Below are 26,754 nucleotides of genomic sequence, written 5' to 3'. Positions count from 1 at the left end.
TGGTAAGTTCAGATCAGGTCATCCGCTGTTTGTGGTGTCACCGCGGGGTGGACGGAGGACCCCACCTCAGAAGATGCCTTGGGAGAGAAACCATCTTCACCATTGGAGTCTGCATCTATGTCTGAGGTGAGTGATGGAACCTAATGGCTGTGGCAGATTGTAGCGCACAAAGACGCTCGTGTATGATCTGTTCTAGGTAAGGAGCGTGTCGTACCTCCCTCGAAGAGAGTGTATTTTGTTTGCGACTTCTCCATTTGCGGGCCTGCAGGCCCCACGTCGCCAGCCCCTCTACCCCAGCTTCCGCCGACTAAACAGGTCCATGGACTCCGGCCACTCCCAGGCTGCCTCTGGAGTGTTGAAGAAGTGCGTTTTACCATCAGTTGCTACCCGCAGTTTAGCGGGGAAGAAGAGAGAGTATGTCAGATTAAGGGCACAGAGTTTGCGTTTCACTGACAGAAAGGAAGCGTGTTCTTTTTGCACGGCAATGGTGTAGTCTGGAAACAGCATAACTGGAGTGCTGTCCACTTGGATCGTCTGGAGTGATCTCACTGCAGGTAGGATAATATCCCTGTCTACATAGTGCAAAAGGTGGAGCAGAAAGGGACGCGGCCCCGCTCCTGACAGCCAGGCTCTCATAGGGACCCTGTGGGCTTGCTCTACAGAGACCGGGACCAGTCATTGTAACCAGGTTTCAGAGTAGGCTACTGGGTCCAGGCCCTCTACGCCCTTCGGAAGGCCTATAACATGAATGTTATTCCTCCTGGTTTGCCCTTCAGCGTATTCTGCACAACCTTCCAATATTGCTATCCGGTCAAGTGCCACTTGTAGCGAGTTCTCCAGTTGAGTTGTCTTGGGTGCTAGGTCGTGCAGCTGGTCTTCTATTGAGCGGGTTTTATCTGCGAGTTTGCAGTGATCTGCATGAAGCAGGGTGAGATCACTTGTCACTTTCTCGATATTGCCCTCCAGCGAGGTCCGGGCTTGCTCCAAGGAGGTACCAATCCGCTCTACGGCCCCCAATACGGTGTCCAGTTTGTGGCTGTCAGGATGTTGGGCCTCATGCCTCGCGCTTGTAGCTTCGCCCCTGCGCCAGAGCGGAGGCGACCCATGTCTGCCACTTCGAAGACCAAGGGGGCAGCGTGCATTGGTGCGGGTCGCAGTTGTGGGCCTCGGTAAGATTCAATTCAGGGGGGAGGAGAGGCACGGGGAGCCCACTTGCATGTGTGGTGTGCGGTCCAAGGCACAGCAACACGACCAGCCCCCCTTTACCCTGGCAGTTGGAGCCGGGAGAACCCTGCCACAAGGTCACCTCAGTGTCTGGATCCAGTGGTGAATGACAAGTACGGTGCAGCCAAGCCAACCACAGGAGAGATACCAAGAATCCAGAGGGGCGGGAGGTGTGGGAGGCCTGCTTGCACGCTCGGCACAAGGCCTGAAGTACAGCAGCACGAGCAGTCCCCCCTTACCTTAGCAGTCAGAGCTGGGAAAGTTTCACCACAAGGCCACCTCAGCACCCGGATGTAGCAGAAGAGGATGGGGCCAACGTGGGCAAGCAAACTATAGGAGGGACACACAGAGCAGCGCAGTAGTCACTTGCCTGCCCTCAGGCCTCCGTCCTGTGGCACTCACCCCCGGGCCCAACTGCAGCTACAATTCCGGTCTCGCTCCTCCCCATCAGCAACGGGAGCCGCAGCAGCCACCGACCAGGCCAGGTAAATCCCAGGCATCGCAGGGTTCCAGCCCCGTTCCACTGTCACCTCCCGCAGTGTACCCCAGCTCAGTTCACCTTAGTTGGCCTCGCCGGCACTCCAGTCACACCCGATCCGTTCGGGCCCCTTGTGCGCGGCCGCTCAGCAACAGGCCTCTCCACTCCTGATGGCAGGCAGCTCCAGCAACACCCACGCCACCGCCTCAGATCTGTCAGACAGCGCCATCCGATCTCTCGCAGGTTCTGGATGCACAGGCACGAGCGCACCGCAACCCAGCGGCCTCCAGGTACCGTATATGGGTCGGATGTCTGGGATATCGTCCCAGAGCTCCCTCAGCTTGTGCCCGCCATCATGGCCGGCAAGCCACGTCCCCCCCATTTCTATCTACTTTTTATGGTAAGGATTTGAGACATCAACTGATTGTTATATATCGTTTGTGGTGGTTGGACATAAGCTAGTTGAAGGAGGATCTATTTGTAGGTAGGTTTTGGCTAGCCATTTAATAAGGGGCATACGATTGTATAAGCTCTTAAAGCATTAAACATTTGAAAATGTGTTTTTCACTCTGTTTGCAAATTAGCCAGTGTAGGAAGTTGGCTCTGTATGTACTATTTCAAAGTAAGAAATAGCATGCACAGAGTCCAAGGGTTCCCCTTAGAGGTAAGATAGTGGCAAAAAGAGATAATTATAATGCTCTATTTTGTGGTAGTGTGGTCGAGCAGTAAGCTTATCAGAGGGTAGTGTTAAGCATTTGTTGTACACACACGCAATAAATGAGGAACACACACTCAAAGACAATTCCAGGCCAATAGGTTTTTATATAGAAAATATATTTTCGTAGTTTATTTTAAGAACCACAGGTTCAAGATTTACAATCAATACTTCAAATGAAAGGTACTTCACTTAGGTATCATAGGAACTTTGAATCAGCAAAATAGCATGTACAGTTTTGGCAAAAATGGCAATAAGCTATTTTAAAACTAGACAGTGCAAATTTCAACAGTTCCTGGGGGAGGTAAGTATTTGTTAGTTTTGCAGGTAAGTAAACCACCTACAGGGTTCAAAGTTGGGTCCAAGGTAGCCCACCGTTGGGGGTTCAGGGCAACCCCAAAGTTACCACACCAGAAGCTCAGGGTCGGTCAGGTGCAGAGGTCAAAGTGGTGCCCAAAACACATAGGCTTCAATGGAGAAGGGGGTGCCCCGGTTCCAGTCTGCCAGCAGGTAAGTACCCACGACTTCGGAGGGCAGACCAGGGGGGTTTTGTAGGGCACCGGAGGGGACACAAGTCAGCACAAAAAGTACACCCTCAGCGGCACGGGGGCGGCCGGGTGCAGAGTGCAAACAGGCGTCGGGTTCGCAATAGGTTTCAATGGGAGACCCAGGAGTCTCTTCAGCGAAGCAGGCAGGCAAGGGGGGGGGGGCTCCTTGGGGTAGCCACCACCTGGGCAAGGGAGAGGGCCACCTGGGGGTCGCTTCTGCACTGGAGGTCGGATCCTTCAGGTCCTGGGGGCTGCGGGTGCATTGTCTTTACCAGCCGTCGGGTTCTTGGAAGCAGGCAGTCGCGGTCAGGGGGGCCTCCGGATTCCCTCTGCAGGCATCGCTGGGAGGGCTCAGGGGGGTCAACTCTGGCTACTCACAGGGTCGCAGTCGCCGGGGATTCCTCCCTGTAGTGTTGTTTCTCCGCAGGTCGAGCCGGGGGCGTCGGGTGCAGAGTGGAAAGTCTCACGCTTCCGGCGGGAAATGTGCAGTCCTTTAAAAGTTGTTTCTTTGTTGCAAGTTGTAGTTTCTTTGGAACAGGGCCGCTGTCCTCTGGAGTTCTTGGTCCTTTTAGATGTAGGGTAGTCCTCTTGGGATTCAGAGGTCGCTGGACCCTGGGGAACGCGTCGCTGTTGCAGTTTTTTTCGAAGTGGGGAGACAGGCCGGTAGGGCTGGGGCCAAAGCAGTTGGTGTCTCCGTCTTCTCTGCAGGGCTTCAGGTCAGCAGTCCTTCTTCATCTTCAGGTTGCAGGAATCTATCTTGCTAGGTTCTGGGGGGCCCTAAATACATAATTTAGGGGTGTGTTTAGGTCTGGGGGTTAGTAGTCAATGGCTACTAGCCCTGAGGGTGGCTACACCCTCTTTGTGCCTCCTCCCTGAGGGGAGGGGGGCACAACCCTAATCCTATTGGGGAATCCTCCATCTGCAAGATGGAGGATTTCTAAAAGTCAGAGTCACCTCAGCTCAGGACACCTTAGGGGCTGTTCTGACTGGCGAGTGACTCCTCCTTGTTTTTCTCATTATCTCCTCCGGCCTTGCCGCCAAAAGTGGGGCCGTGGCCGGAGGGGGCGGGCATTTCCACTAGCTGGAGTGCCCTGGGGCACTGTAACAAAGGGGGTGAGCCTTTGAGGCTCACCGCCAGGTGTTACAGTTCCTGCAGGGGGAGGTGAGAAGCACCTCCACCCAGTACAGACTTTGTTACTAGCCACAGAGTGACAAAGGCACTCTCCCCGTGTGGCCAGCAACATGTCTGGTGTGTGGCAGGCTGGCACAACTAGTCAGCCCACACTGGAAGTCGGGTATGTTTTCAGGGGGCATCTCTAAGATGCCCTCGGGGGTGTATTTCACAATAAAATGTACATTGGCATCAGTGTGCATTTATTGTGCTGAGAAGTTTGATACCAAACTTCCCAGTTTTCAGTGTAGCCATTATGGTGCTGTGGAGTTCGTGTATGACAGACTCCCAGACCATATACTCTTATGGCTACTCTGCACTTACAATGTCTAAGGTTTTGCTTAGACACTGTAGGGGCATAGTGCTCATGCACCTATGCCCTCACCTATGGTATAGTGCACCCTGCCTTAGGGCTGTAAGGCCTGCTAGAGGGGTGACTTATCTATGCCATAGGCAGTGTGAGGTTGGCATGGCACCCTGAGGGGAGTGCCATGTCGACTTAGTCATTTTCTCCCCACCAGCACACACAAGCCGGCAAGCAGTGTGTCTGTGCTGAGTGAGGGGTCCCCAGGGTGGCGTAAGTCATGCTGCAGCCCTTAGAGCCTTCCCTGGCATCAGGGCCCTTGGTACCAGGGGTACCAGTTACAAGGGACTTACCTGGATGCCAGGGTGTGTCAGTTGTGGAAACAAAGGTACAGGTTAGGGAAAGAACACTGGTGCTGAGGCCTGGTTAGCAGGCCTCAGCACACTTTCAAATCATAACTTGGCATCAGCAAAGGCAAAAAGTCAGGGGGTAACCATGCCAAGGAGGCATTTCCTTACAGCCAGGAAATAGTTATTTAAAGTTGCAGCAGTAATCTGCCAAGTTTGCTACTTTATTTTGTTTAGTTTCTTTCAGGGGGTAGGGGGACATTAAAGAATTTTAGGTAAATGATTGACTTGAAAACAATATTTTTATTTTATTTTAGCTCAACAGTGATTTAGTAGTGCTGACACTTTTTTATTTTGTTCTATATTTATATATATAAAATTAATTTACACCATTATTTAACATAAAAATATGTTTAATATTTATTTTTGAGTGAAGTGCATTTTTATATTTTTCCCATACTTTAAGAAAGTGAGAGTTCTCAGTTGGGGGACTCTATTTTTAAAGTGACAATTGTCCTTAAAGTAAGTGGCTTATTTTGCCTTTTAAGTTTTTTGGGAGAATCTATTATAGTAGATTGTAAGCAGTTAAAATCACTGGCAATGGTGAGAAGGTTTTTTAACCCCATTAGAGACACCTGTAATTGTTGTAATGAATAAGGGCCATGATGAATGACAGTCATCTTCAATTGTACCATAGTGACTTACAAGTTTGAAAATGGACTCCAAATTGTAGCTTAGACCCACAAACCAATAATTCAAAACAATGGCCACACCTTTAGATGCTGAATAAACAAATGTCATGAAAGTTTGACCAATCTACTTAGGAACCCAATATGATGTAGTGGACTTTTAAGGGGTCTCTTGCAAAGGAATTTGTTAAACCTGTCAGCCTTAGGATGAGCTTCCCCCAAATGGTTTGCCTTCACCCTTTCATTTTTTGCTGATCTTGTTTTTGCTAGCCTTAGGACTCTGCACACTTCACCACTGCTAAAAAGTGCTAAATCGCATGCACGTTCTCCCTAAAATGGGGTGGAATTGGCTTTTACCCAATTGGTACATTTAATTTACTTGTAAGTCCCTAGTAAAGTGGTTCGGCATGTACCTAGGACCTATAAATTAAATGATACTAGTGGGCCTGCAGCACTTATTATGCCACCCACTTAAGTAGCCCTTTCAGCATGTCTCAGGCCTGCTGTTGAAGCCTTTGTGTGGTCTTTTAAACTGCCATATCGACATGGCAAAAGAAACCTTTTCCCAGGCCCATACCTTCATTTTCAATGCATATACATCACTTCTTGGCAAACCCAAACAGTCCAGAGGATAGGGTGCAGTGTATTTAATAGGATGTACATGTACTTTTAGGTTTTACATATCCTTATAGCGAAAAACTCTTACATTTGTTTATCACTATTGCAAGGCCAACCTCTTTCATAGGATAACATTGGCGTTAATGTACTATATTTATTAAGCTGTAACTTCCAAATGGAAACAGGTAAAAAGTTCATGTTTGGTATCTTTGGAAATGTAATGAAACATTCTAGCTCATGGTAAAGTCAGATTATTGGCTGCAATTTTGGAAATGCCACTGTTCGAAATGTAATGATACACAAAAAGGCAACTCAATATTCCCTTGTGGGGTTGGGTAATAGTAAGAGAGTAGGTAAACATACCAACAAGGGATTTACTTCAAAAGAGTATTATAAAATCACTTCTCATTTTTAGTGATGCCTATCAGTGGACATCTCAAACAGATTGGTTATTATTCAATACATATAACATGATTTAAAGGAAAAGAAATCAATCAGATAGGCAGATGTATGTGATTTTAAATTTGTGTTACAATCAAGCACAGAACAAAGATTTCAAAGAATATTCAAAAGATAATATAAGGGTTATTAACATATAATATCTTATATTACATTGACAGTGTCTATTACAGCGTGGTCCACATTTACAAATGTTTCTTGACATATTCCAATGTAACCTATACCCACTTTCATGTGTGTAAATGGAGAATGTCTCGTGATACAAACTAAACTTTTATGGGTGTCATAAATTGACCAGAGGAAAGATGGGTTGTGGGTTGACATTTCAGTTTAATTTGGTAAACATCCACGAGACCATAGTCAGGACTGCTTTGTTTATATGAGGATGATGGACCCCCCCATAATGCAGTAAAGTTGTTGTTCGGCTAAAATCAATATGGCATCGGAAGGTCAAGCAGATGCCATCCAGAAAACTGAATATGAAGGGAACAATTAAAAAATGTGTTAACCTTTTAGATGTCAATACAAAGGCAGAACAAAAATGTAGCAAAAATGGAGAATTACAGTAAATATAAATAAATACTCACTGGTTAATGTACTCTTGCTTTTTGTCATAAGCGTGAATTGTGCTGAGGCCAAGAACAGTGGATGTGATATGAGAAAACCAAGGTGAGCGACTTATGTTCTCGATCCTCTTTATCTCACTGACACTCTTCTGGGAGACTCTGTGACAGAAAAGTACAAAAACAACATCTGAGTCTATTTCACAACAAAAGAGAGAAAAATATAAATGTGGTGTGGGGCTTGATCATAATTTATAGGAGGATGCATACAGGAACCTAAATATTGTTTGGAAGAAAGAGAGAAAGCTGATGTATGGAAGCAACATTACAAAACAATATAGAAGATGCACATTTTGGTTTCAAAAGTGAAACACAAAATAGGCCTATATAACTTCCCATGACATGATAAGATATGAACTTTGTATTGATTATACACCCTTAGAAGGTGGTTCAAAATATGGTCCAAGCAATGTACATCATATACTATTTACCAATGCATCACAGGTTTGCGACTCGCTATTAGGAAGGGGCATGCCAGGGCCGTCCCTTACTGAGAGTGTTGAAGGGGATGTAAGAACGTTTTGCCCCCAGGAATGCAGTTGCAAAACATTCATAGTTACCATTTGCAAACGGGAAGCGGTCCTCAAGAGACCCCTTCTCCTTTGTAAATGGGGATGCAAACATTTTTTAAGAAATAAAAAGATAACTTGTCAGTTTTCTTTTTTAATGCTTCCCATTTTCCTTTAAGAAAATGGACTGCATTACACAAATAAAAAAGATGACTTTATTTAAAAGCAACAACATACATGGTGGTCTGCTGACCCCATCAGGCCCACATCCATGTGACTGTAGCCATTCACAATAGGTCAACAATTGCGACCTGCATCATGAATATTGATGAGGTAGGTCCATTTGCGATCCACTGCTAATCGCTAACAGTAATAAACACACTGTCATACACTGCAGTTTGCGATTTCCTAAATCGTTAAGATTCGCTATTAGGGAATTGTAAACATTAAACAACCTGCATCTGGCCCTATGTCCTGTAGATAATACTAATATCATCCTGTATACCCAAGCCAAAATGTACTTATGTTAAATTGTAGAATTTGGTGAAAGTCACACAAATAGCGGTAGTTATGTGCAGATGGTAAAATTGTACAATATATAATAGGGAATTCACTATTCTCGAGAATATGCTGTTGAAAGTGATATTATGCACATACTTACAACGCCTCCAGTAGCCACCCATCTATAGCCATTTTTATTTTATTAGACACATTTCGGCATGTTATGTTTATTATTTATTAAATGGTTATCTAGTAATGGGTATTATATCAATAATATGTTTTAAGAAAGACATATCCAAAGGGACATGTATTAAAAGAATACGTAATGCACTATGAATGTAAAAAACTTCACGTTTTCTCTGCAAGTATCTTCCCAAGCAAGTACATTCAGCGTACAAAAATACAGCACCTGAAAAATGTGTTGAATTCGTAATTCTCATAAGTCCTTTAGAATGTCTATTTACTCGTCCGCTCCTCATTTTTGGTAGTCTTAAAACAACCAGGTAATACTGCCAAATGTCCTCTGTCTGAATTACATACTTATATAGAACAACTCTTTATGTAAAAATGTATTCATTCGCAGGATCACAGCTGGATTCTTTTCACGGAAATTTTGCACTTCCAATAGGTATGCTCGTTTTATTTTAACACGTGGAAAACTTGGAACACAACACCTGTCCGATGAGATCTCAAGCCAAGACATTGCACGTCTAGACCCTAATTTTGAAGTGAAAGGCAGATCATGGCTTAAATCATCACTCACTGAGTGGCATTTTGCATCCCTGCATGGAATATAACCTAATATGACGTTTGCTGCGACCCTACTAAGGTTTAAGTCCACAGTCAGGCGGTTATATCTTTTCTCAACACAAATCGTACCTACAACCATCAGAACGTAGAGGTGACGTACTTTGTTGCCCTGTACCCAAATGTTTCTGTATAATTCAACCACTATGAATCGAGCACCTGTGAGGCAAATGAAGGTCTGAAAAATAAACTGTTCTGAGTGGGTTGCTGGCTATGAACATAAAATCTATTGTCCTCTTCCAGATATCCCTTCAGTACATTATACCACATTCCTTACAGTTATAGCATCATCATGTTTACACGTGCTTTCCCCTACAACCCCTGTCAAGAGATCTCTGATGAAAGGTATTGGAACTATATAGACATAAGAAGATGCTCTGTGCAGTTCAACCCATTTTCAATCCACTTCCAGCTTTTAAGCACAATACCACCATCCCGTTCCAACTGCCTATAAATACTTTTCGAAAGGTTCACAACAAGATCTATCAAAAGCATTTATATGAGCAAAATAAGGCTAAGTTTGTTACGAGTAAAAGTAACATCTTTTGAAGAAATTAGGCTTCACAGGACGATCTTCTTCCTTCAGACTGTTCAAATCCACATATATTGAATTATTGTCCAACACTTTCGGTCAATCCTAAACGTTTTTCCCTGTATACATATACCCAGAAAAGTTCTTGTATAACGAATGTGTAGTACATTTAATTTTAATTGTAACTGATGTGATGGACATGTTTATAAAGACGATGTCAATGTACGAACATGACAGATCTACATAGGTGAAAGTCAGCGTTTCTAGGGTAGTGTCAGAGGAGTAGCGATGGGCTTGCAATGCGTATGAGGCGATATTTGGTTCAAAAGAAAATGAATTCGAAATCCCAGAGCAAAACATTTCTGGTCGCTTCAAAATTGAGGAATCACACAGTATTTATTAAAGCTGAGGAATTACACGCCTTACAGTTATTTTGGGCCCACAGCAGAAAAAATAGCTTGAAATGGGTTCCCTCCTCTTACTTCCTAGGTTCGGAGTAAAATTCTAAAAAACAGGGAATTCTAGAACATACAACAGGGAAAGGTGAGGATTTCCAAGAGTAGTTGTGAAATTCTGTGTGAATTATAAGTCACGCACATGCAGTTTCATTTACACAGACATTCTGTACATTTACACAATTGTAAACAAACAAAAACCAAATTTCCCCAGTATCGAAACCTACCCCTTCAACAATTGTGGCTGTGTTCTCCATTTCCACCCATGATACAGATTTATGTCTGCCCTTAGATGGAATGTGACTTCCAAATGTTTGTGAATGTTCCCAATCTCACACTTTTGTGGTTGTTCATCATCTTTACCAGGCATCCCTGAATTGAAACACCAATGATACACCCCACCATGAGCAGATTGGATGACACACAATATTACACCATGCTGATGTAATATTGTTAGAAATGGGGTCTTTGGTTGGCAGTCAGGTTACCTCCTGTCCATGCAAGGACCCTCTTTCTAGTCAGGATAAATCACACACAATCCGAATTATCCTGTGCCCACCCTCTGGTAGCTTGGCATTGAGCAGTCAGGCTTAACTTAGAAGGCAATGTGTAAAGTATTTGTGCAATAAATCATGCAATAACACAGTGTAAACACCACAAACATACACCACACACGTTTAGAACAATCTGTAATATTTATCTAGTTAAAGGCAGGTCAAAAACGATCAAGATTTGATAAGTACATGTTGAAATATCACTTTAGAAAATGATAAAAAGAGTCTTAAGTTCTTAAAAGCAATAAGTGTCTCTTTCAGGCACAAAGTAACTGGTTTGCGTCTAAATTATCAGCAAGTGACCGTAAAGGAGAGATGCGTGGAAAATGGTGAGGTGTGCGCCGGTTTCTCCAGGCGCACACAGGCAATGCGTTGATATTTTTTTCACGCAGCCTGGGCCGTGAATGGATTTCCGGTGCGTGGACTTGGATCCTCTTTGGGTTGCGGGGTATTTGGACGCCCCCGGGACGATGCAGAGAAATCCTGGGCGTGCAGGACGAAGTCACAGGAGCTGCATCGATCTGGTGGGCGATGCAGGGAAATTTCTGTCGCACGGCAGGCGATGCGCCGATTCTTTTTGCAGCAAGTCGGCCTGCATTGTTCCGGCTCAGCTATGTGTCAATCCAGTGGGCCGTTCGTCAACATTCCAGTCGCAACGCTGGTGCTGTGTCGATCTCCACTTGGGGAGCCGGGCTGCATCGTTCTGGTTTGGCGTGCAGTGACTTTCTCACCAACATGCAGGCTGTGCATCAAATTTTTGCTGCACAAGGAGTTCTTTGCAGAGATGAAGTCTTTTTGGCCCTGAGACTTCAGAAAACAGGAGGCAAGCTCAATCCAAGCCCTTGGAGAGCACTTATCAGCAGAACCAGAGGGCAGCAAGGCAGCAGGGCAACAGCCAAGCAGCAGTACCTTTCAGCAAAGCAGTCAGGTAAGTCATTTGGGCAGCTAGGCAGCTCCTCATGGCAGATTCCAGGTTCTGGGACAGTGTTTCTTCACCAGTGGTATCTTGTCCAGAAGTGTCTGAGTTGGTAGGGTCAGAGGCCCTGTTTAAATACCCAAATGAACCTTTGAAGTGGGGAAGACTTCAAAGAGTGGCTTAGAAGTGCACAAGATCCCCTTTCAGTTCCATCTTGTCTGCCAGGGTCCCAGTAGGAGGTTTGGCAGTCCATTGCCTGTGAGCAGGCCACTGTCCTTTGACATGTAAGTGTCGGGCCCTGCACCCTTCCAGCCCAGGAAGACCCATTAAGTATGCAGATGTGTAGGTGTGACTGAGCATCCTGTGTTTGGAGTGAAATGCACAAGGGAGCTGTCAAGTAACCCAGCCAGACGTGGATTGTAAGGCACAGAAGGATTTAAGTGCACAGAAATGCTTACTTTCTAAAAGTGGCATTTCTAAAATAGTAATAATAAATCCAACTTCACCAGTCAGCAGGATTTTGCATTACCATTCGGGCCATACTAAATATGACCTTGTTACTCCTTTCAGATCAGAATCTACCACTCAAACAGTATATGTGGGTAGACCTAATGTTATCCTCTGAATGGAGCAGGCCTCACAGCAGTGTAAAACGAATTCCGGAGTTTTACACCACCAGGACATAAAGAACACACATGTTCCTGTCCTTCCTTTTACCTATATAGCACCCTGCCCTTTGGGTTACCTAGAGCCTACCTTAGGGGTGACTCATATGTAGAAAAAGGGGAGTTTAAGGCTTGGCAATTACTTTTAAATGCCATGTCGAAGTGGCAGTGAAACTGCACACACAGGCCCTGCAAGGGCAAGACTGAGATATGGTTAGAGGCTACCCACGTGGGCGGCACAACCAGTGCTGCAGGCCCACTAGTAGTTTTTAATTTACAGGCCCTGGGCACATGTGCACTGTGCTATGGACATACAAGTAAATTAAATATGCCAATTGGGTATGAGCAATGTCATTATGTTTTAGGGAGGGAGCACATGCACTTTAGCACTGATTAGCAGTGGTAAAGAGCGCAGAGTCCTATAGCCAGCAAAAATGAGGTCAGAAAAAGAGAAGGAGGAAGGCAAAATGTTTGGGATTGACCCTGCAGAAAGGCTATTTCCAACATATCCCCCTTTCAGCCTAAAGCCAGGGTAGGCTAATTAACACTCTGATGGACTTCCATGCTTAAGGTGATAGAACATGGACAATGGTCCACTACTGCAGGGGCACTTGCCAGTTCTATGCCTTTCTGAACCCAGTGAGGCTTCTCTGTCTATACTCTCTGGGGCCACTGAACTGGGGAACCCTTCTCCTCATCTGTGGACCCCATCTGTGAAGCTCCTAACCTTAATTTGCTCACAGATCCATTCCAGTAGGCAGGCAGTACCACCATGGCCAACAAAGTGATGTGGCCCGTGCCACTCCTTGGGTCTGACTTCTATCCCCAACCCAGGGAAAGTTCTGTTCACAAGGACAGCAACCAAATTAGGCCTCTGACAGCTGTGTCAGGAGCCAGGCCCCAGACCATCCACTGCTAAGTGGAGGCCCTGAGCAGGGCCACTGGCAGGCTTCTCCTCCAGCCTCAAAGATGGCAGTGAGTTCCCTAGGGGATTTGGAGGTTTCTCTGACTTCTCAAGGTATCTCAGAATGGACAGCAGTAGCCCCAGGGGTCTTGTACCCCTTCTTCACTCTACCTCTCACCATTTCAGGGGTGGTACCCTGAACACTGGTCAATCAACCTAGGGTCTGTACCCTTAGGCTGAACAGGGGACAAGAGTGAGTCCTCCCTCACCTTGCCGCTACATCTGGGCTCACGTACCCTCCTCTGGGAAGGGGTACTGCCAGATAGCTGAACTGTCAGGGCACCCTTAGGGGTCACCCCTCTCAGTTCTTCTGCCACTAGGGGTAACTCATTCCCCAGAATTCAGTCAATGGGCATCTGGGGACTAACTATGACCCACGTCTGGGTCACCTCCCCACCCCACTCTAGGGATACCAGGGCCATGGGGCAGAAGAAATCCACCCATGGGCTGGAGTCACCCTACACACCTGACTGGTGTACTGCTCTGGGGAAACAAGTCTCTCCACCATCATGGTGTGACTAGCCCCTGTGTCTCTCAGAGTGGTGATTGGGATCCCATTTACTCCCACCTGGTGGAAGTGACAGCTCCCACCCTCAGGGATCACCAGCTTACCCTCTGAGTCTATCTCCCAACTGAAGGAGATGAGGGCATGGTGTATGACCTGCCCCTGGGGACTACTTTCCCTAAGGCCACATTGACCACTCTTGTAGAGATCCCACCAGTGGGTGATTTCTTTGAACAGACAGAGTCCCCCTTCCTGTGCCCTAGCTGGGAGCACTCAAAGCAGCGGGGTTGGGAATGGGATGCTTTGGGTCACTGCCCATCAGAACCACCACCCTGTTTATCAGATGGGACATGGGAACCCTTTCCTCCCCCGTTACTCTGGGACTTGTCTGGGTCATCTTTGACCTCCCTCTCACTTTGTTGAGGGGAACCGGAACCACCCTTCTCGGGGTCACTCCCAGGTACCTTTTTGGACACTCTGGTGCTAACCCAGATGCCTACATCCTCAGCAAGCTTTCTAGGATCAGTCAGCTTACTGTCAATCAGGTGCTGGCACAACTCTGTAACACAAGTACTGAGCACATGCTCTCTCAGAATTAAATTATATAACCCTGTGTAATCGTTTACTTTACTGCCATCCATTCAGTACCTTACTGGTGAAATCAAAAAAGTCTACCCAATTCTGTGTGGAGAGTTTGTTGCTGTCCCTGAACCTCTGACAGCATTTCTCAGGTGTCAGCCCAAACTTGGCAAGTAAAGCAGCTTTCATGGGTGCATATGTGTTTTGATCCCTTGGATCTAAGGCAAGGAGTGTGTCCCTCCCCACAACTGGTACATACCACCACAAAGCTGACCCCATTGCTCTTCAGAGACCTCATGAGCCCTTAATGCAACTTCACAAGCAGCCAACCACTTATCAATTTCATCTCCTAGCACATAACTTGGCACTACATTTTTGGGGTATACGAACCCTACTTTCTCCAGAAGGTCCTGCATGTATGCTGCCACCATCACTGCTGGACTCAGACTGCCTCACCTTTATATCCAGCTCTTTGAGACTCAGTTCATGAGCCAACAAAAGTTTATTTTCAGCCAAAGCCCTTTCAGCCTCAGCTTCAGCCTGTTTGGCTTCTCTCTCTGACCTCCTCTCCTCCTGTTGCGCTTAAATTTTTAACTTTGCCATTTGCGCTTGAAATTCTCTCTCTTCCCTCCTTTCCTCTGCAGTGAGGCCATTGCTAAAGACACTGCTCCCTGGTTTACAAGGGGCACAATTCCAGGAGGTACAACCCCCACTGCTGGCAAAAAATCCTCTGAGGGGCCATCCTCTTGCTCCTCCTCCTCAACATTCTCACCTGAATGGGTTCTGCCCAGGCCCTCAGCGCCTTTTGGTATTCCTCCTTTCTGGAGGCACCCCGGGTAGGTACTCCCATCCACCTGCAGAACCCCTTCAGCTGGTTAATAGTGTATGTCTCCATTTTGGCTAGGTCAAAATCTTCAGCTCCTGCTTGAGACCCAGACAGAGACATGTTGAATGAGGCTTTAGTTGAAAATGTCAGGTAGAAAACGAAATTGCAGAAAAAGATAAAAACTCAAGTTGACCTTCAGCTGTGGCTAGGTAGTGTACACATAGCTATTTTATGTCACTGCACAAATACAAGTCCTATCCTCACCGCTGATCACCAATGTTAGAAATAGGGTCTTTGGTTGGCAGTCAGGTTACCTCCTGTCCAAGCAAGGACCCTCTCTCAAGTCAGGGTAAGTCACACACAATCCAAATTATCCTGTGCCCACTCTCTGGTAGCTTGGCAGTGAGCAGTCAGGCTTAACTTAGAAGGCAATGTGTAAAGTATGTGCACAGTATATCAATCAATAACACAGTGCAAACACCACAAGAATACACCACACAGGTTTAGAAAAATATATGATATTTATCTAGTTAAAGGCAGGTCAAAAACAATCAAGATTTTATAAGTACACACTGAAATATCACTTTAGAAAATGATAAAAAGAGTCTTAAGTTCTTGAAAGCAATAAGTGTCTCTTGCAAGCACAAAGCACCTGGTTTGCATCTAAATTGCAGAGGAGGAGATGCGTGGAAAACCGTGGAGGTGTGCGTCAGTTTTATCCGGGCGCACACAGACGAATCATCACTATTTTGTTCACGCAGCCAGGGTCTTGTGTCGATTTTTGGTGCATGGACTTGGATCCTCTTCGGGTGGCGGGTATTTGGACGCCCCGGGGACGATGCAGAGAAATCCTGGGTGTGCAGGACAAAGTCATAGGAGCTGTGTCGATTTGGTGGGCAATGCGGGGAAATTTCTATAGCACAGCAGGTGCTGCATCGATTCTTCTTGCAGGAAGTTGCGTTGCGTCCTTCTGGCTTGGCTATGCGTTGTTTTAGTGGGCCGTGCGTTGAAGTTCCAATCGCAACGCTGGTGCTGCATCGATCTCCACTCAGGGAGCCGGGCTACATCGTTCCAGTTCGGGGTGCAGTGATTTTCTCACTGCGATGCAGGCTGTGCGTCGTTTCTGGCAGGCTGTGCATCGAAATTTCATCGCACAAGGAGTTCTTTGCAGAGATTAAGCCTTTTTGGCCCTGAGACTTCAGAAAACAGGAGGTAAGCTCAATCCAAGCCTTTGGAGACCCTTCTCAGCAGAACCAGAGGGCAGCAAGGCAGCAGGGCAACATCAAGGCAGCAGTCTTTTTCAGCAAACAGTCAGGTGAGTACTTAGGGCAGCCAGGCAGCTTCTCTTGGCAGATTGCAGATTCTGGGTCAGAGTTTCTTCACCAGTGGTATTTTGTCCAGAAGTGTCTGAGTTGGTAGGGTCAGAGGCCATGTTTAAATACCCAAATGTGCCTTTGAAGTGGAGGAGACTTCAAAGAGTGGCTCAGAAGTGCACAAGGTCCCCTTTCAATTCCATCCTGTCTGCCAGGGTCACTGTCCTTCACCATGTAAGTGTCAGGCCCTCCACCCTGTCAGCCCAGGAAAACCCATTCAGTATGAAGATGTGTGCAGGTGTGATTGAGCATCCTGTGTTTGGGGTTGTCTGAGTGAAATACACAAGGAAGCTGTCAACTAACCCACCCAGGCGTGGATTGTAAGGCACAGAAGTGTTTAAGTGCAGAGGAATGCTCACTTTCTAAAAGTCGCATTTCTAGAATGGTAATATTGAATCTAATGTCACCAGTCAGCAGGAATTTGTATTACCATTCTGACCATACTAAATATGACCTTGTTACTCCTTTCAGATTAGAATCTACCACTCAAACAGTACATGAGGGTAGCCCTAATGTTATCCTATAAAAGGAGCAGGCCTCACAGCAGTGTAAAACAAATTTAGGAGTTTTACACTACCAGGACATATAGAGCACACATGTTCATGTCCTGCCTTTTACCTACATAGCACCCTGCCCTCTGGGCTACCTAGGGCCTACCTTAGGGGTGACTTATATAAAGAAAAAGGGGAGTTTAAGGCTTGGCAATTACTTTTAAATGCCAAGTCGAAGTGACAGTGAAACTGCACACACAGGCCCCGCAATGGCAGGCCTGAGACATGATTAGAGGCTACGTATGTGGGTGGCACAACCAGTGCTGCAGGCCCACTAGTAGTATTTAATTTACAGGCCCTGGGCACATGTAGTGCACTGTGCTAGGGACATACAAGTAAATTAAATATGCCAATAGGGTATGAGCAATGTCACCATGTTTAGGGAGGGAGCACATGCATGTTAGCAATGGTAAAGAGCGCAGAATCCTAAAGCCAGCAAAAATTAGGTCAGAAAAAGAGAAGGAGGAAGGCAAAAGTTTGGGAGTGTCCCTGCAGAAAGGCCATTACCAACAAATATTATGTTTGAATAATTACATTACTAAATTAAATGCATATTTTGTGAATATAAAACATAAAAGTACACTTGTGGCAAGCCATTTCCACATCTGGTTGCAAATGTGTTGTGCAAATGGCTTTGTGAAGATTTGTTTCTCCCCAAAAGAACTTTGATATCATTCAGGGCCATGTGTTACAATGTGCATTTCAGTAGTGAGGATAGAACTACGGAGAACCTCCATGTAATAATATTTTAAAACTAATCAAGATAGACATAGGGGAACCAACCAGTGGTATGATTTGGTTGATGTGGAGCTGCTACCACCTCCTAGTAAGTGGTATAAACCTCTTCAAGCATATCAGTATGATTTTCTTCCCAGGCACAGCCATCAGACCCCCACTGTTTAAGTGAAAGAACATCATCTTCAAGCTGCAAATGATGGAATGATGAGCTTGCTCATGGGATTGAACATTTGACCAGTGTTTGAGATGGATGAGAAAGGAACACTGTCCTCCATTCTTGCTGTGCCTTTGTGTTAAAAGGGTGTTGTTCTTAGTTATTTTTCATCAATCCTCTTTAGACCTGCCTCTATCAGAGTGACCCAGGTGTCTTTTGTTTGGTGATACTCTTCACTATGTATGTCACTAGATCTAGGGTGTCACTGTTTAGTCACTCTTCATCAGTATGGTGATGTCAAGCATCTATATATTCTGGAGTCATCTGAGGACAAAGCCCATCAGTTGAGAAATTACCAGTCAGTGACTGCAGGCTTCCTGCTTATGACGTAGTGCATCATGCATGAAGCACTTTCTTAATGACCAAGGGAAGGCGGGTTCTCACCATCAATTACATTAAACCTTTGCCCCCTCTCTTGTGGAGCCACAAGACTTTCTGCTGGAAACCAAAATTTCCCTCCATTCACATGATTCAAACAAAGCACCCAGCAGGAGTAATTTGCTGATCATTTTTCACGGTGTAAAGGCATCAGAGATGAATTTGAAAACTGCCAAAAAATATGCTGAGTTTGTGAGTGTATCCAGACTTTCAAAGGACTCCCCAGTCTGAAACACCCACTGCCCACTTCAGGAATGGCATTTACTCATGAGCAATATTTTTCTTTCATGGGGAATAATGTGTTAGCAAGAGATTTACAAATGCGCAGACACCTTTAACAAGTACCCTACACCATATTTCAAGCCATTTGGGATCTAACTCAGGCTCATACATGAGCAAATGGTTGTTAGAATCAGGCCAGCATTAATTTTCTTTTCATATCACAAATTAATTTTGATTCAAAAGATCCCTTAACATGTCGCAATGCCATGAGTCAGAGGGCAAAATTAAGGCTATTTTCAGGATGTACATTGGAGATCTGGCCCCCTCCTCACCACAACACGTTCACAGTGACCAGAAATATCGATAGGTGTGCATTTTGAATATTTCTGTTATTCTGAAGCAACCAGTAACTTGCTCTTTAGATGTTAGAGGTGGTTCAGGGATAAAAAGTAAAACCTTCTATTAAAAAAAGCCATGTTACACTTAAAGGCTGCGGCTTCTCATAATGCCATACTTTCACTACTTGTGCACAACACTTCAATGCACTTTCATCACCAACTTACTTCAGAAGAAAGAAAAAGACAACAGCGAGGATCGCTAGAGCGATAAGAAGGTAGGGAAACACAACGGATACGACGACTATCGTGAACAGAACGAGAAACATTTGCTGCAGAAAGTTTTCCGCTTGAAATGGGAGCCTCACGTCCACCTCGTCCATGTCCTTGGAGAAGCGGTTCATCAGCCTGCCGGTGGGAGTCGTATCAAAGAAGCTCATTGGGCTCTGCAAGATCTGTGGAGATGGAGAAATTTAATCATGTATTGGTAAAATAATACATGTGTCTCAAGTCAATGGTGAAATGGTGAATGGTGTGGGATTGGCTGCTGCTACCCAAGACTCACTACTACAACACTAAGCATGCACCACAGTCTGCACAACACAATGGTTGTTATTATCCAATCATATGTAAAAGCATGGGCCACCATTTGTACATGAGATATTTGAAATAACACCAATTAATTTGTGATTAAAATTTAAAACACCCTTTAAGATTGTGTGTATTCATTTTTCCCCATAAAGTAACAGTGTTGTTAAAACACTTGTCACAGACTGTACTGCATTGAGAAGAAGCTTATTTGTAAAATATTGCAGATAATGTGTAGATTTTCTATAATGAACTCCAACAGGGCTATATTTTGGCAAACAACATTTAGGACACTATGGGTCCAATTCATAAAGGTAAACAGACTTGAAGTCTAAGTTTAGACCTGAAGTCTAAGGGCTCAATTCACAAAGGTAAACTTAAACCTGAAGTCAATTGGCCCTTAGACTTCAGGTCTAAGTTTACCTTTGTGAATGGTGCCCTTACATGTTTGCCAGATGATATTTAGGCCATGATATTTTTGTACCATACTGGTTAGAACAGCAGCTAACCATTTCCTTTCAGAACTAAATTTCACAATACTGTCAGGGACATGAAGACAAAGTCCAATCAATGCTAAAATATTAAATATGCTATGCAATATCACACAGAACAGCTGCAATTTCTTTATATAATCTTTGCCAGACAGAACCTTTTCATGGAGTCAGGGAATATGGACTAGGCTCATGAAGAGTTTACTACTGTCTTTCGTGTTCTAACTTTTAAGCTATTTGGAGCCCGGCCAGAGAAACTGGTGAACACATTAGCAGAAAAGAAGATAGTTTGGTTTCCATTTTGTCAGACAAGCATCAGGAAACAATAATCAGTGAACTATTTTGCAGTATTCAAGCTGAGTCTTAACCCCTTGGGTTCCCAGGACGAGCTGGTCTCGCCGGTGCCGAGGATGAGACCATCTCGTCCTGCAATGGGCTAGCGCTCCACCCCATGGCCGAGCACCCCCCTCCCCTGGGCAGAGATGGAAGGGGAATCGCTTCCCCTTCCACCCCCGCCCCCCTGTGACCCCTGTGGCGTCTGATGACGTCAGCGCGCGAAACAGAGGCCTTCCCTCCGCCGCTGGAAGCTCAGCTTCCAGTGCCCAGTCGAAGGAGAAATGCGAAAGCATTTCTCCTCCGATCACGTGGAGGGGCAGAGAGGCATGAAAGGAGAGGAAAGGCCTTTCCTCTCCTTTCATGTCTCTCTGAGCATTTCTGCTGCCGGATCGCGATGCGATAATATTATTAGTCCGATCTGCCCTCAAAGGGGGCAGAAATCCACTAGACACCAGTGAAAATTGTATTTATTGTTTTTTTTTGGTTTTGTTTTATGTTTGGGGAGGGCAAGGGTCGCTCCGGGGGAGGGGGGTGCCATTATTATTAGGCCATTTCTGCCAGATCGGCCTTGCGATTTGACCCGGGGGGGGGGGGGGGGGGCAGAAACCACTATACACCAGGGAATATTTTTATTTGTGGGCTATTTGAAGTAAGGGGAGCGGCCCCTTGGGCAAGGGCCGCTTCTCGGCGGAAAATTATTTCCTGGCCATTTCTTCCCCCCCTGGGCGCAGAAAACCACTAGGCACCAGGGATAGTTTTTTATTGTTTACTTTTATTTTTTCATATTTGGAGAGCGACCCCTTAGGCAAGGGTCGCTCCGGGGGGGGGGGCAAATTATTATTAGGCCATTTCTGTCCCCCGGGGGCAGATTAGCATAATATAATTAGGCCAATCTGCCCCCAAGGGGGGCAGAAACCACAAGACACCAGGGAATTTTAATTTTTTTAATACTAACGCATAAGGGGAGCGGCCCCTTTGACAAGGGCCACTCCCCGGGGGGGAAATATTTTTAGGCCTTTTCTGCCCCCCCGGAGGCAGATCCGCCTAATATAATTAGGCGGATCTGCCCCCGGGGGGGCAGAAACCACTGGACACCAGGGATATATATATTTTTTTATTTACTTTATGTTTTTATGTTTGGGGAGTGACCCCTTAGACAAGGGTCGCTCCCCTGGGGGTCAAATTGTTTTTAGGCCATTTCTGCCCCCCTTGGGGGTAGATCAGCCTATTTTTGTTAGGCCAATCTGCCCCCAAAGAGGGCAGAAATCTCTAGACACCATGGATTGGTGTGTGTGTATGTGTGTGTTTTGTTTGGAGGGGGCAGCCCCTTGGGCAAGGGTCTCTCCCCCTGGGGGCACATTACTGTTGGCCATAACTGCTCCCCTTGGGGGCAGATTGGCCTATTTTGGAAGGCCCATCTGCCCCCAAGGGGGGCAGAAAGCCCACCAGAGACCAGATTTTTTTTTCAAAATAAGAGGTTGGGGGTATGGCCATACCCCCACCCCAAATAAATGGGGCCAAAGTTGTTCTGCCCACCAGTGGGCAGATTGGGCAATTACCCCTGATCCAGACCCCAGGGGGACGGAAAGTCTACTAGATGCCAGGGAATAAAAAAATTAAAGAAAATAGTGGGGTAGTGGCTACCAACCGGTATGGGGCTAGTTATGTCCCCACCCGAACTGAAGGGGCTAACAGTCTTTCAGCTCTCCCCCGCACACTAAAAAATCTTATCCCATGGCAAGCAAGAGGACATTTGATTATTTTTGCCTTTTGTTTCACATTTGGGCCATGAGAGCTTGGTAACTCTCAAAATCGTCCCACTTGGAATGGTGAGGGCTGCACTTTTTTTTTTACTTTGGGACGCTGCCATGTAGAAAAATCCACAAGACCTAGACACATCTGAAAACTAAACATCTAGTTGATTCCATGGTAGTGTGCTTCACATGCACCCACACCATTTCCTTACCCACAATGCCCTGCAAACCTGCAACTTTGCTGGAAAGCACAAATTTTTCCCACATTTTTGTGATGGAATCTTCCGGAATCTGCAGTAATCCACAAAATTCCTACCACCCAGCATGGTCTCATCTATACCGATAAAATCTCTGCTGCACTTGTCAGTCTAAAAATGTTTTTTTTCAAACTGCCTTTTTAGGCCCACTTTGGTTCCCCCTCAATTTCGACGTGTATTTGGCTCTTTCCTGTCACAAACACTTGGCCCACCTACACAAGTGAGGTATAATTTTTACCGGGAGACTGAGGGGAACGTTGGGTGGTAGGAAATTCGTCCCGGTGCAGTGCGGCACAGAAATGTGGGAAAAATGTGACGATTTTGGCTAAATTTGAGGTTTGCTGAGGATTCTGGGTAAGAAAATATTGGTGGATCCACGCAAGTCACACCTCCCTTGACTCCCTCAGGTGTCTAGTTTTCAGAAATGTCTGGGTTTGGTAGGTTTCCCTAGATGGCTGCTGAGCTCAAGACCAAAAATGCAGGTGCCCCCCGCAAAAACAGGTAGTTTTCTATTTGATCATTTTAATGTGTCCAGACAGTTTTTTTGGGGGGGGGCATTTCCTGTTGCGAGCAAAAGCCCTACCCACACAAGTGAGGTACCATTTTTATCGGGAGACTTGGGGGAACGCTGGGTGGAAGGAAATTTGTGGCTCCTCTCAGATTCCAGAACTTTCTGTCACCGAAATGTGAGGAAAAAGTGTTTTTTTAGCCACATTTTGAGGTTTGCAAAGGATTCTGTGTAAGAGAACCTGGTGGGAGCCTGACAAGTCACCCCGTCTTGGATTCCCCTAGGTCTCTAGTTTTCAAAAATGCACAGGTTTGGTAGGTTCCCCTAGGTGGCGGCTGAGCTAGAGGCCAAAATCCACAGGTAGGCACTTTGCAAAAAACACCTCTGTTTTCTTTGAGAAAATGTGATGTGTCCACTTTGTGTTTTGGGGCATTTCCTGTTGCGGGCACTAGGCCTACCCACACAAGTGAGGTACTATTTTTATCAGGAGACTTGGGGGAACATAGAATAGCAAAACAAGTGTTATTGCCCCTTGTCTTTCTCTACTTTTTTTCCTTCCAAATATAAGACAGTGTGTAAAAAAGACATCTATTTGAGAAATGCCCTGTAATTCACATACTAGTATGGGCACCCCTGAATTCAGAGATGTGCAAATAACCACTGCTCCTCAACACCTTATCTTGTGCCCATTTTGGAAATACAAAGGTTTTCTTGATACCTATTTTTGACTCTTTATATTTCAGCAAATGAATTGCTGTATACCCGGTATAGAATGAAAACCCCCTGCGAGGTGCAGCTCATTTATTGGCTCTGGGTACCTAGGGTTCTTGATGAACCTATAAGCCCTATATATCCCCGCAACCAGAAGAGTCCAGCAGACATAACAGTAAATTGCTTTAAAAAATATGACATCGCAGGAAAAAGTTACAGAGTAAAACATAGAGAAAAATGGTAGTTTTTTTCACCTCAATTTTAATATGTTTTTAATTCAGTTGTTATTTTCTGTAGGAAACCCTTGTAGGATTTACACAAATTACCCATTGCTGAATTCAGAATTTTGTCTACTTTTCAGAAATGTTTAGGTTTCTGGGATCCACCATTGGTTTCAAAACTATTTCTGTCACTGACTGGTAGGAGGCTAAAAGCACAAAAAATCGTAAAAATGGGGTATGTCCCAGTAAAATGTCAAAATTGTGCTGAAAAATTGTGTTTTCTGATTCAAGTCTGCCTGTTCCTGAAAGCTGGTGATTTTAGCACTGCAATCCCTTTGTTGATGTCAATTTCAGGGGAAAATGGCTGTTTTTTTCACCTCAGTTTTAATATGTTTTTAATTCAGTTGTTATTTTCTGTAGGAAATCCTTGTAGGATTTACACAAATTACCCATTGCTGAATTCAGAATTTTGTCTACTTTTCAGAAATGTTTAGGTTTCTGGGATCCACCATTGGTTTCAAACCTATTTCTGTCACTGACTGGTAGGAGGCTGAAAGCACAAAAAATCATAAAAATGGGGTATGTCCCAGTAAAATGTCAAAATTGTGCTGAAAAATTGTGTTTTCTGATTCAAGTCTGCCTGTTCCTGAAAGCTGGTGATTTTAGCACTGCAAACCCTTTGTTGATGTCAATTTCAGGGAAAAAACCACAAGCCTTCTTCTGCAGCCCTTTTTTCCAATTTGTTTTTAAAAAACGAAATGTTCACTGTATTTTGGCTAATTTCTTGGTCTCCTTCAGGGGAACCTACAAAGTCTGGGTACCTCTAGAATCCCTAGGATGTTGGAAAAAAAAGGACGCAAATTTGGCGTGGTTAGCTTATGTGAACAAAAAGTAATGAGGGCCTAAGCGCGCCCTGCCCCAAATAGCTCAAAAAAAGGCCTGCCACCTGAGGGGAAAAAGGACTGGCAGCGAAGGGGTTAAGAGGTGAAATGAAGAGGTGAAATGAAGGCTGTGTGGCCTGCTTCATAGACATAGCCCCAGCACCAGCTTTCACCTGGCTTCACCCTATTTTCCCTTTCAGCTCAACGTATGAATAAGCCACTGGCCCTCAAATTTTGCTGTACATACCACTTAGTGGCCAGTTGCATCAATTTGTATAGAAAAGGTTATCATAGATTGCAAAGTCTGTTTAGTGCATTGACTTCCAGGCCACAACATTTGGCGATGATATTTAGCAGAATCCGCTTTGCACGTGTCCTACTAAATGACATGAACGCTTTCAAACTTTACTGGAGATGTTTGTGCACAGGCAATTCTAAGGTGGAAAATGGTGAGATTATGCAAGTTTACACTACTTGGATCACTGCCGTTTTGTAATGAATAAAATACCTGTTTGGGGTTTATGGGACAGATTTAAGGTCTAGGAAGAAATTAACCAAAATACAAAACCTATGAATAAAATTGTTGTAGAAAAAAGTCAACAATGAAAAAACGATTAGTCTATAATAAAACTTCTTTTAGCCGAGTTATGAGATGTCTTACCTCTCTTTTCAGGGAAAGTGATCTTGTTGATGCCCACTGGTAAATTGGATTCCTTATATCAAAGGGCTTTTATAACAGTTATCTCAGACCAATGTATCCCTTCACACTGACTCAATGTTCTTCACTAAAATAGGTTCACTTTTTAATTTTTAACAGGGAATTGTTCTCAGACTTTCTGCCTGAGGATCAATTGCTTCATTGCTTTGGTGTACACATATTTCGTTCTGTGTATTTGAGATACAATATTTTTTGGGAGACAGTGTTGGTCGTGCCCAGTCTCTAGTACTGACCCAACACCTGAAACTTTGTATGTCCTGGAGGTGAATCCCTGTGTGTAGGAATCTTTGGCAGAGTACAGAAGGATGAAGTCCCAGGGTTTTTTCATTATTAGGAGCTCTGCCTCTTATTTTGTGGCCCAGCTCAGTTGTCTAGCTTCATCCACTAAGTTTTGGATTTCTCTTTGGCGTCTTTTTATGGAGCCTCTCTCTGCTAATGTAGACTGGTTCCTACGATCTCTAGTTAAATAAATAACTTCACACATAAAAGACACTAAACATCTTCCTAACATAGTAAAAGAAATACAGTTTGACCCAAACATAGAACTGATGATAGGCCTTAAAGCAGATACATTATACACAACATCCCCCAAGAGGAAATGCTATGGGTAATCGAGGACCTCCTGAAGAGAGGTAGTTGGGAATTTGAAGCCTTAATAAACTTTGTGATAAGACTAGCTAGATTAGCTCTGACACAAACAGTTTTGAATTTGAAGGCACTTCGTATGTACAGTGTATGGCACATCCATAGAGAGTACCTTCGGTACCCAGTCTTGCGTGACTTTATGTCCACTACTCTGGAAATGAGAATATATGGGCCATTATTCATGCCATGACCAGCTTCGCCTGTGGCTTTGCTACATTGATGACATTTTCATCATATTATGGCATGGTGCAGGAGACTCTGCTAATGAGTGTTTGAACTGGCTTAACATACGTAAAAAGTATCTCAGATTTATCCTCATGATGAGTAAGAGCAGACGAAGGTACACTAAAGACAAGGGTATTCCCAAAATCCAGAGAAAAGCTTGTTTACACTTTGAGAGTGCACATGCACGTTCCCTAAGGGGAAACCTACCAGTGGGACAGTTTTTGAGAATAGGAAGAAACTGTTCTAAATTGAATGACTATAAGGCTGGGGCTAAAAAACCGGACAAAAAACGTAGTACCCACAAAATCATACTGAAATAACTAATACGTGAGTGAAAAATACCCACAGAGAAACTCTTGTAATAGACATGCACAGTGAAGAATCAAAGCAATTAATCTTTGTGAGCACCTATAATAACTGCTCAAACTAGGTGAAAATGATTTTAAACAAACATTGGCATATTCTGAATTGTAATACTTTCTCATTCGAGACCCACTGGTTCATACAAGATCCAAGACTGACAGTGACACAAATCAATTGACCATTTGGAGCATCACTTGTTTGGAGACCATTGTTTATTACCCTTGTGGACAATGTTTGTATGCCCATAGACATAACA

General features: G+C 44.8%; 1 protein-coding gene across 1 annotated transcript in view; it reads right to left on the bottom strand.

The window, feature by feature from the left end:
• Positions 1-26,754, bottom strand: part of ABCC12 (ATP binding cassette subfamily C member 12) — a 599,698-nt gene that overhangs the window by 248,617 nt on the left and 324,327 nt on the right. Inside the window, exons 21-22 of the mRNA XM_069217731.1 lie at positions 19,029-19,255; positions 7,141-7,278 (exon numbers count right to left, since the gene is read on the bottom strand). Of these exons, the coding sequence (XP_069073832.1) occupies positions 7,141-7,278; positions 19,029-19,255 (365 nt within the window). The remainder of the gene's footprint in view (positions 1-7,140; positions 7,279-19,028; positions 19,256-26,754) is intronic.

Source organism: Pleurodeles waltl, chromosome 12, assembly GCF_031143425.1.
Source record: "Pleurodeles waltl isolate 20211129_DDA chromosome 12, aPleWal1.hap1.20221129, whole genome shotgun sequence".
NCBI classification, from domain to species: Eukaryota; Metazoa; Chordata; class Amphibia; order Caudata; family Salamandridae; genus Pleurodeles; species Pleurodeles waltl.
Note: the sequence above shows the minus strand (reverse complement) of the source record. Positions and strands in the feature narration are given on the sequence as shown.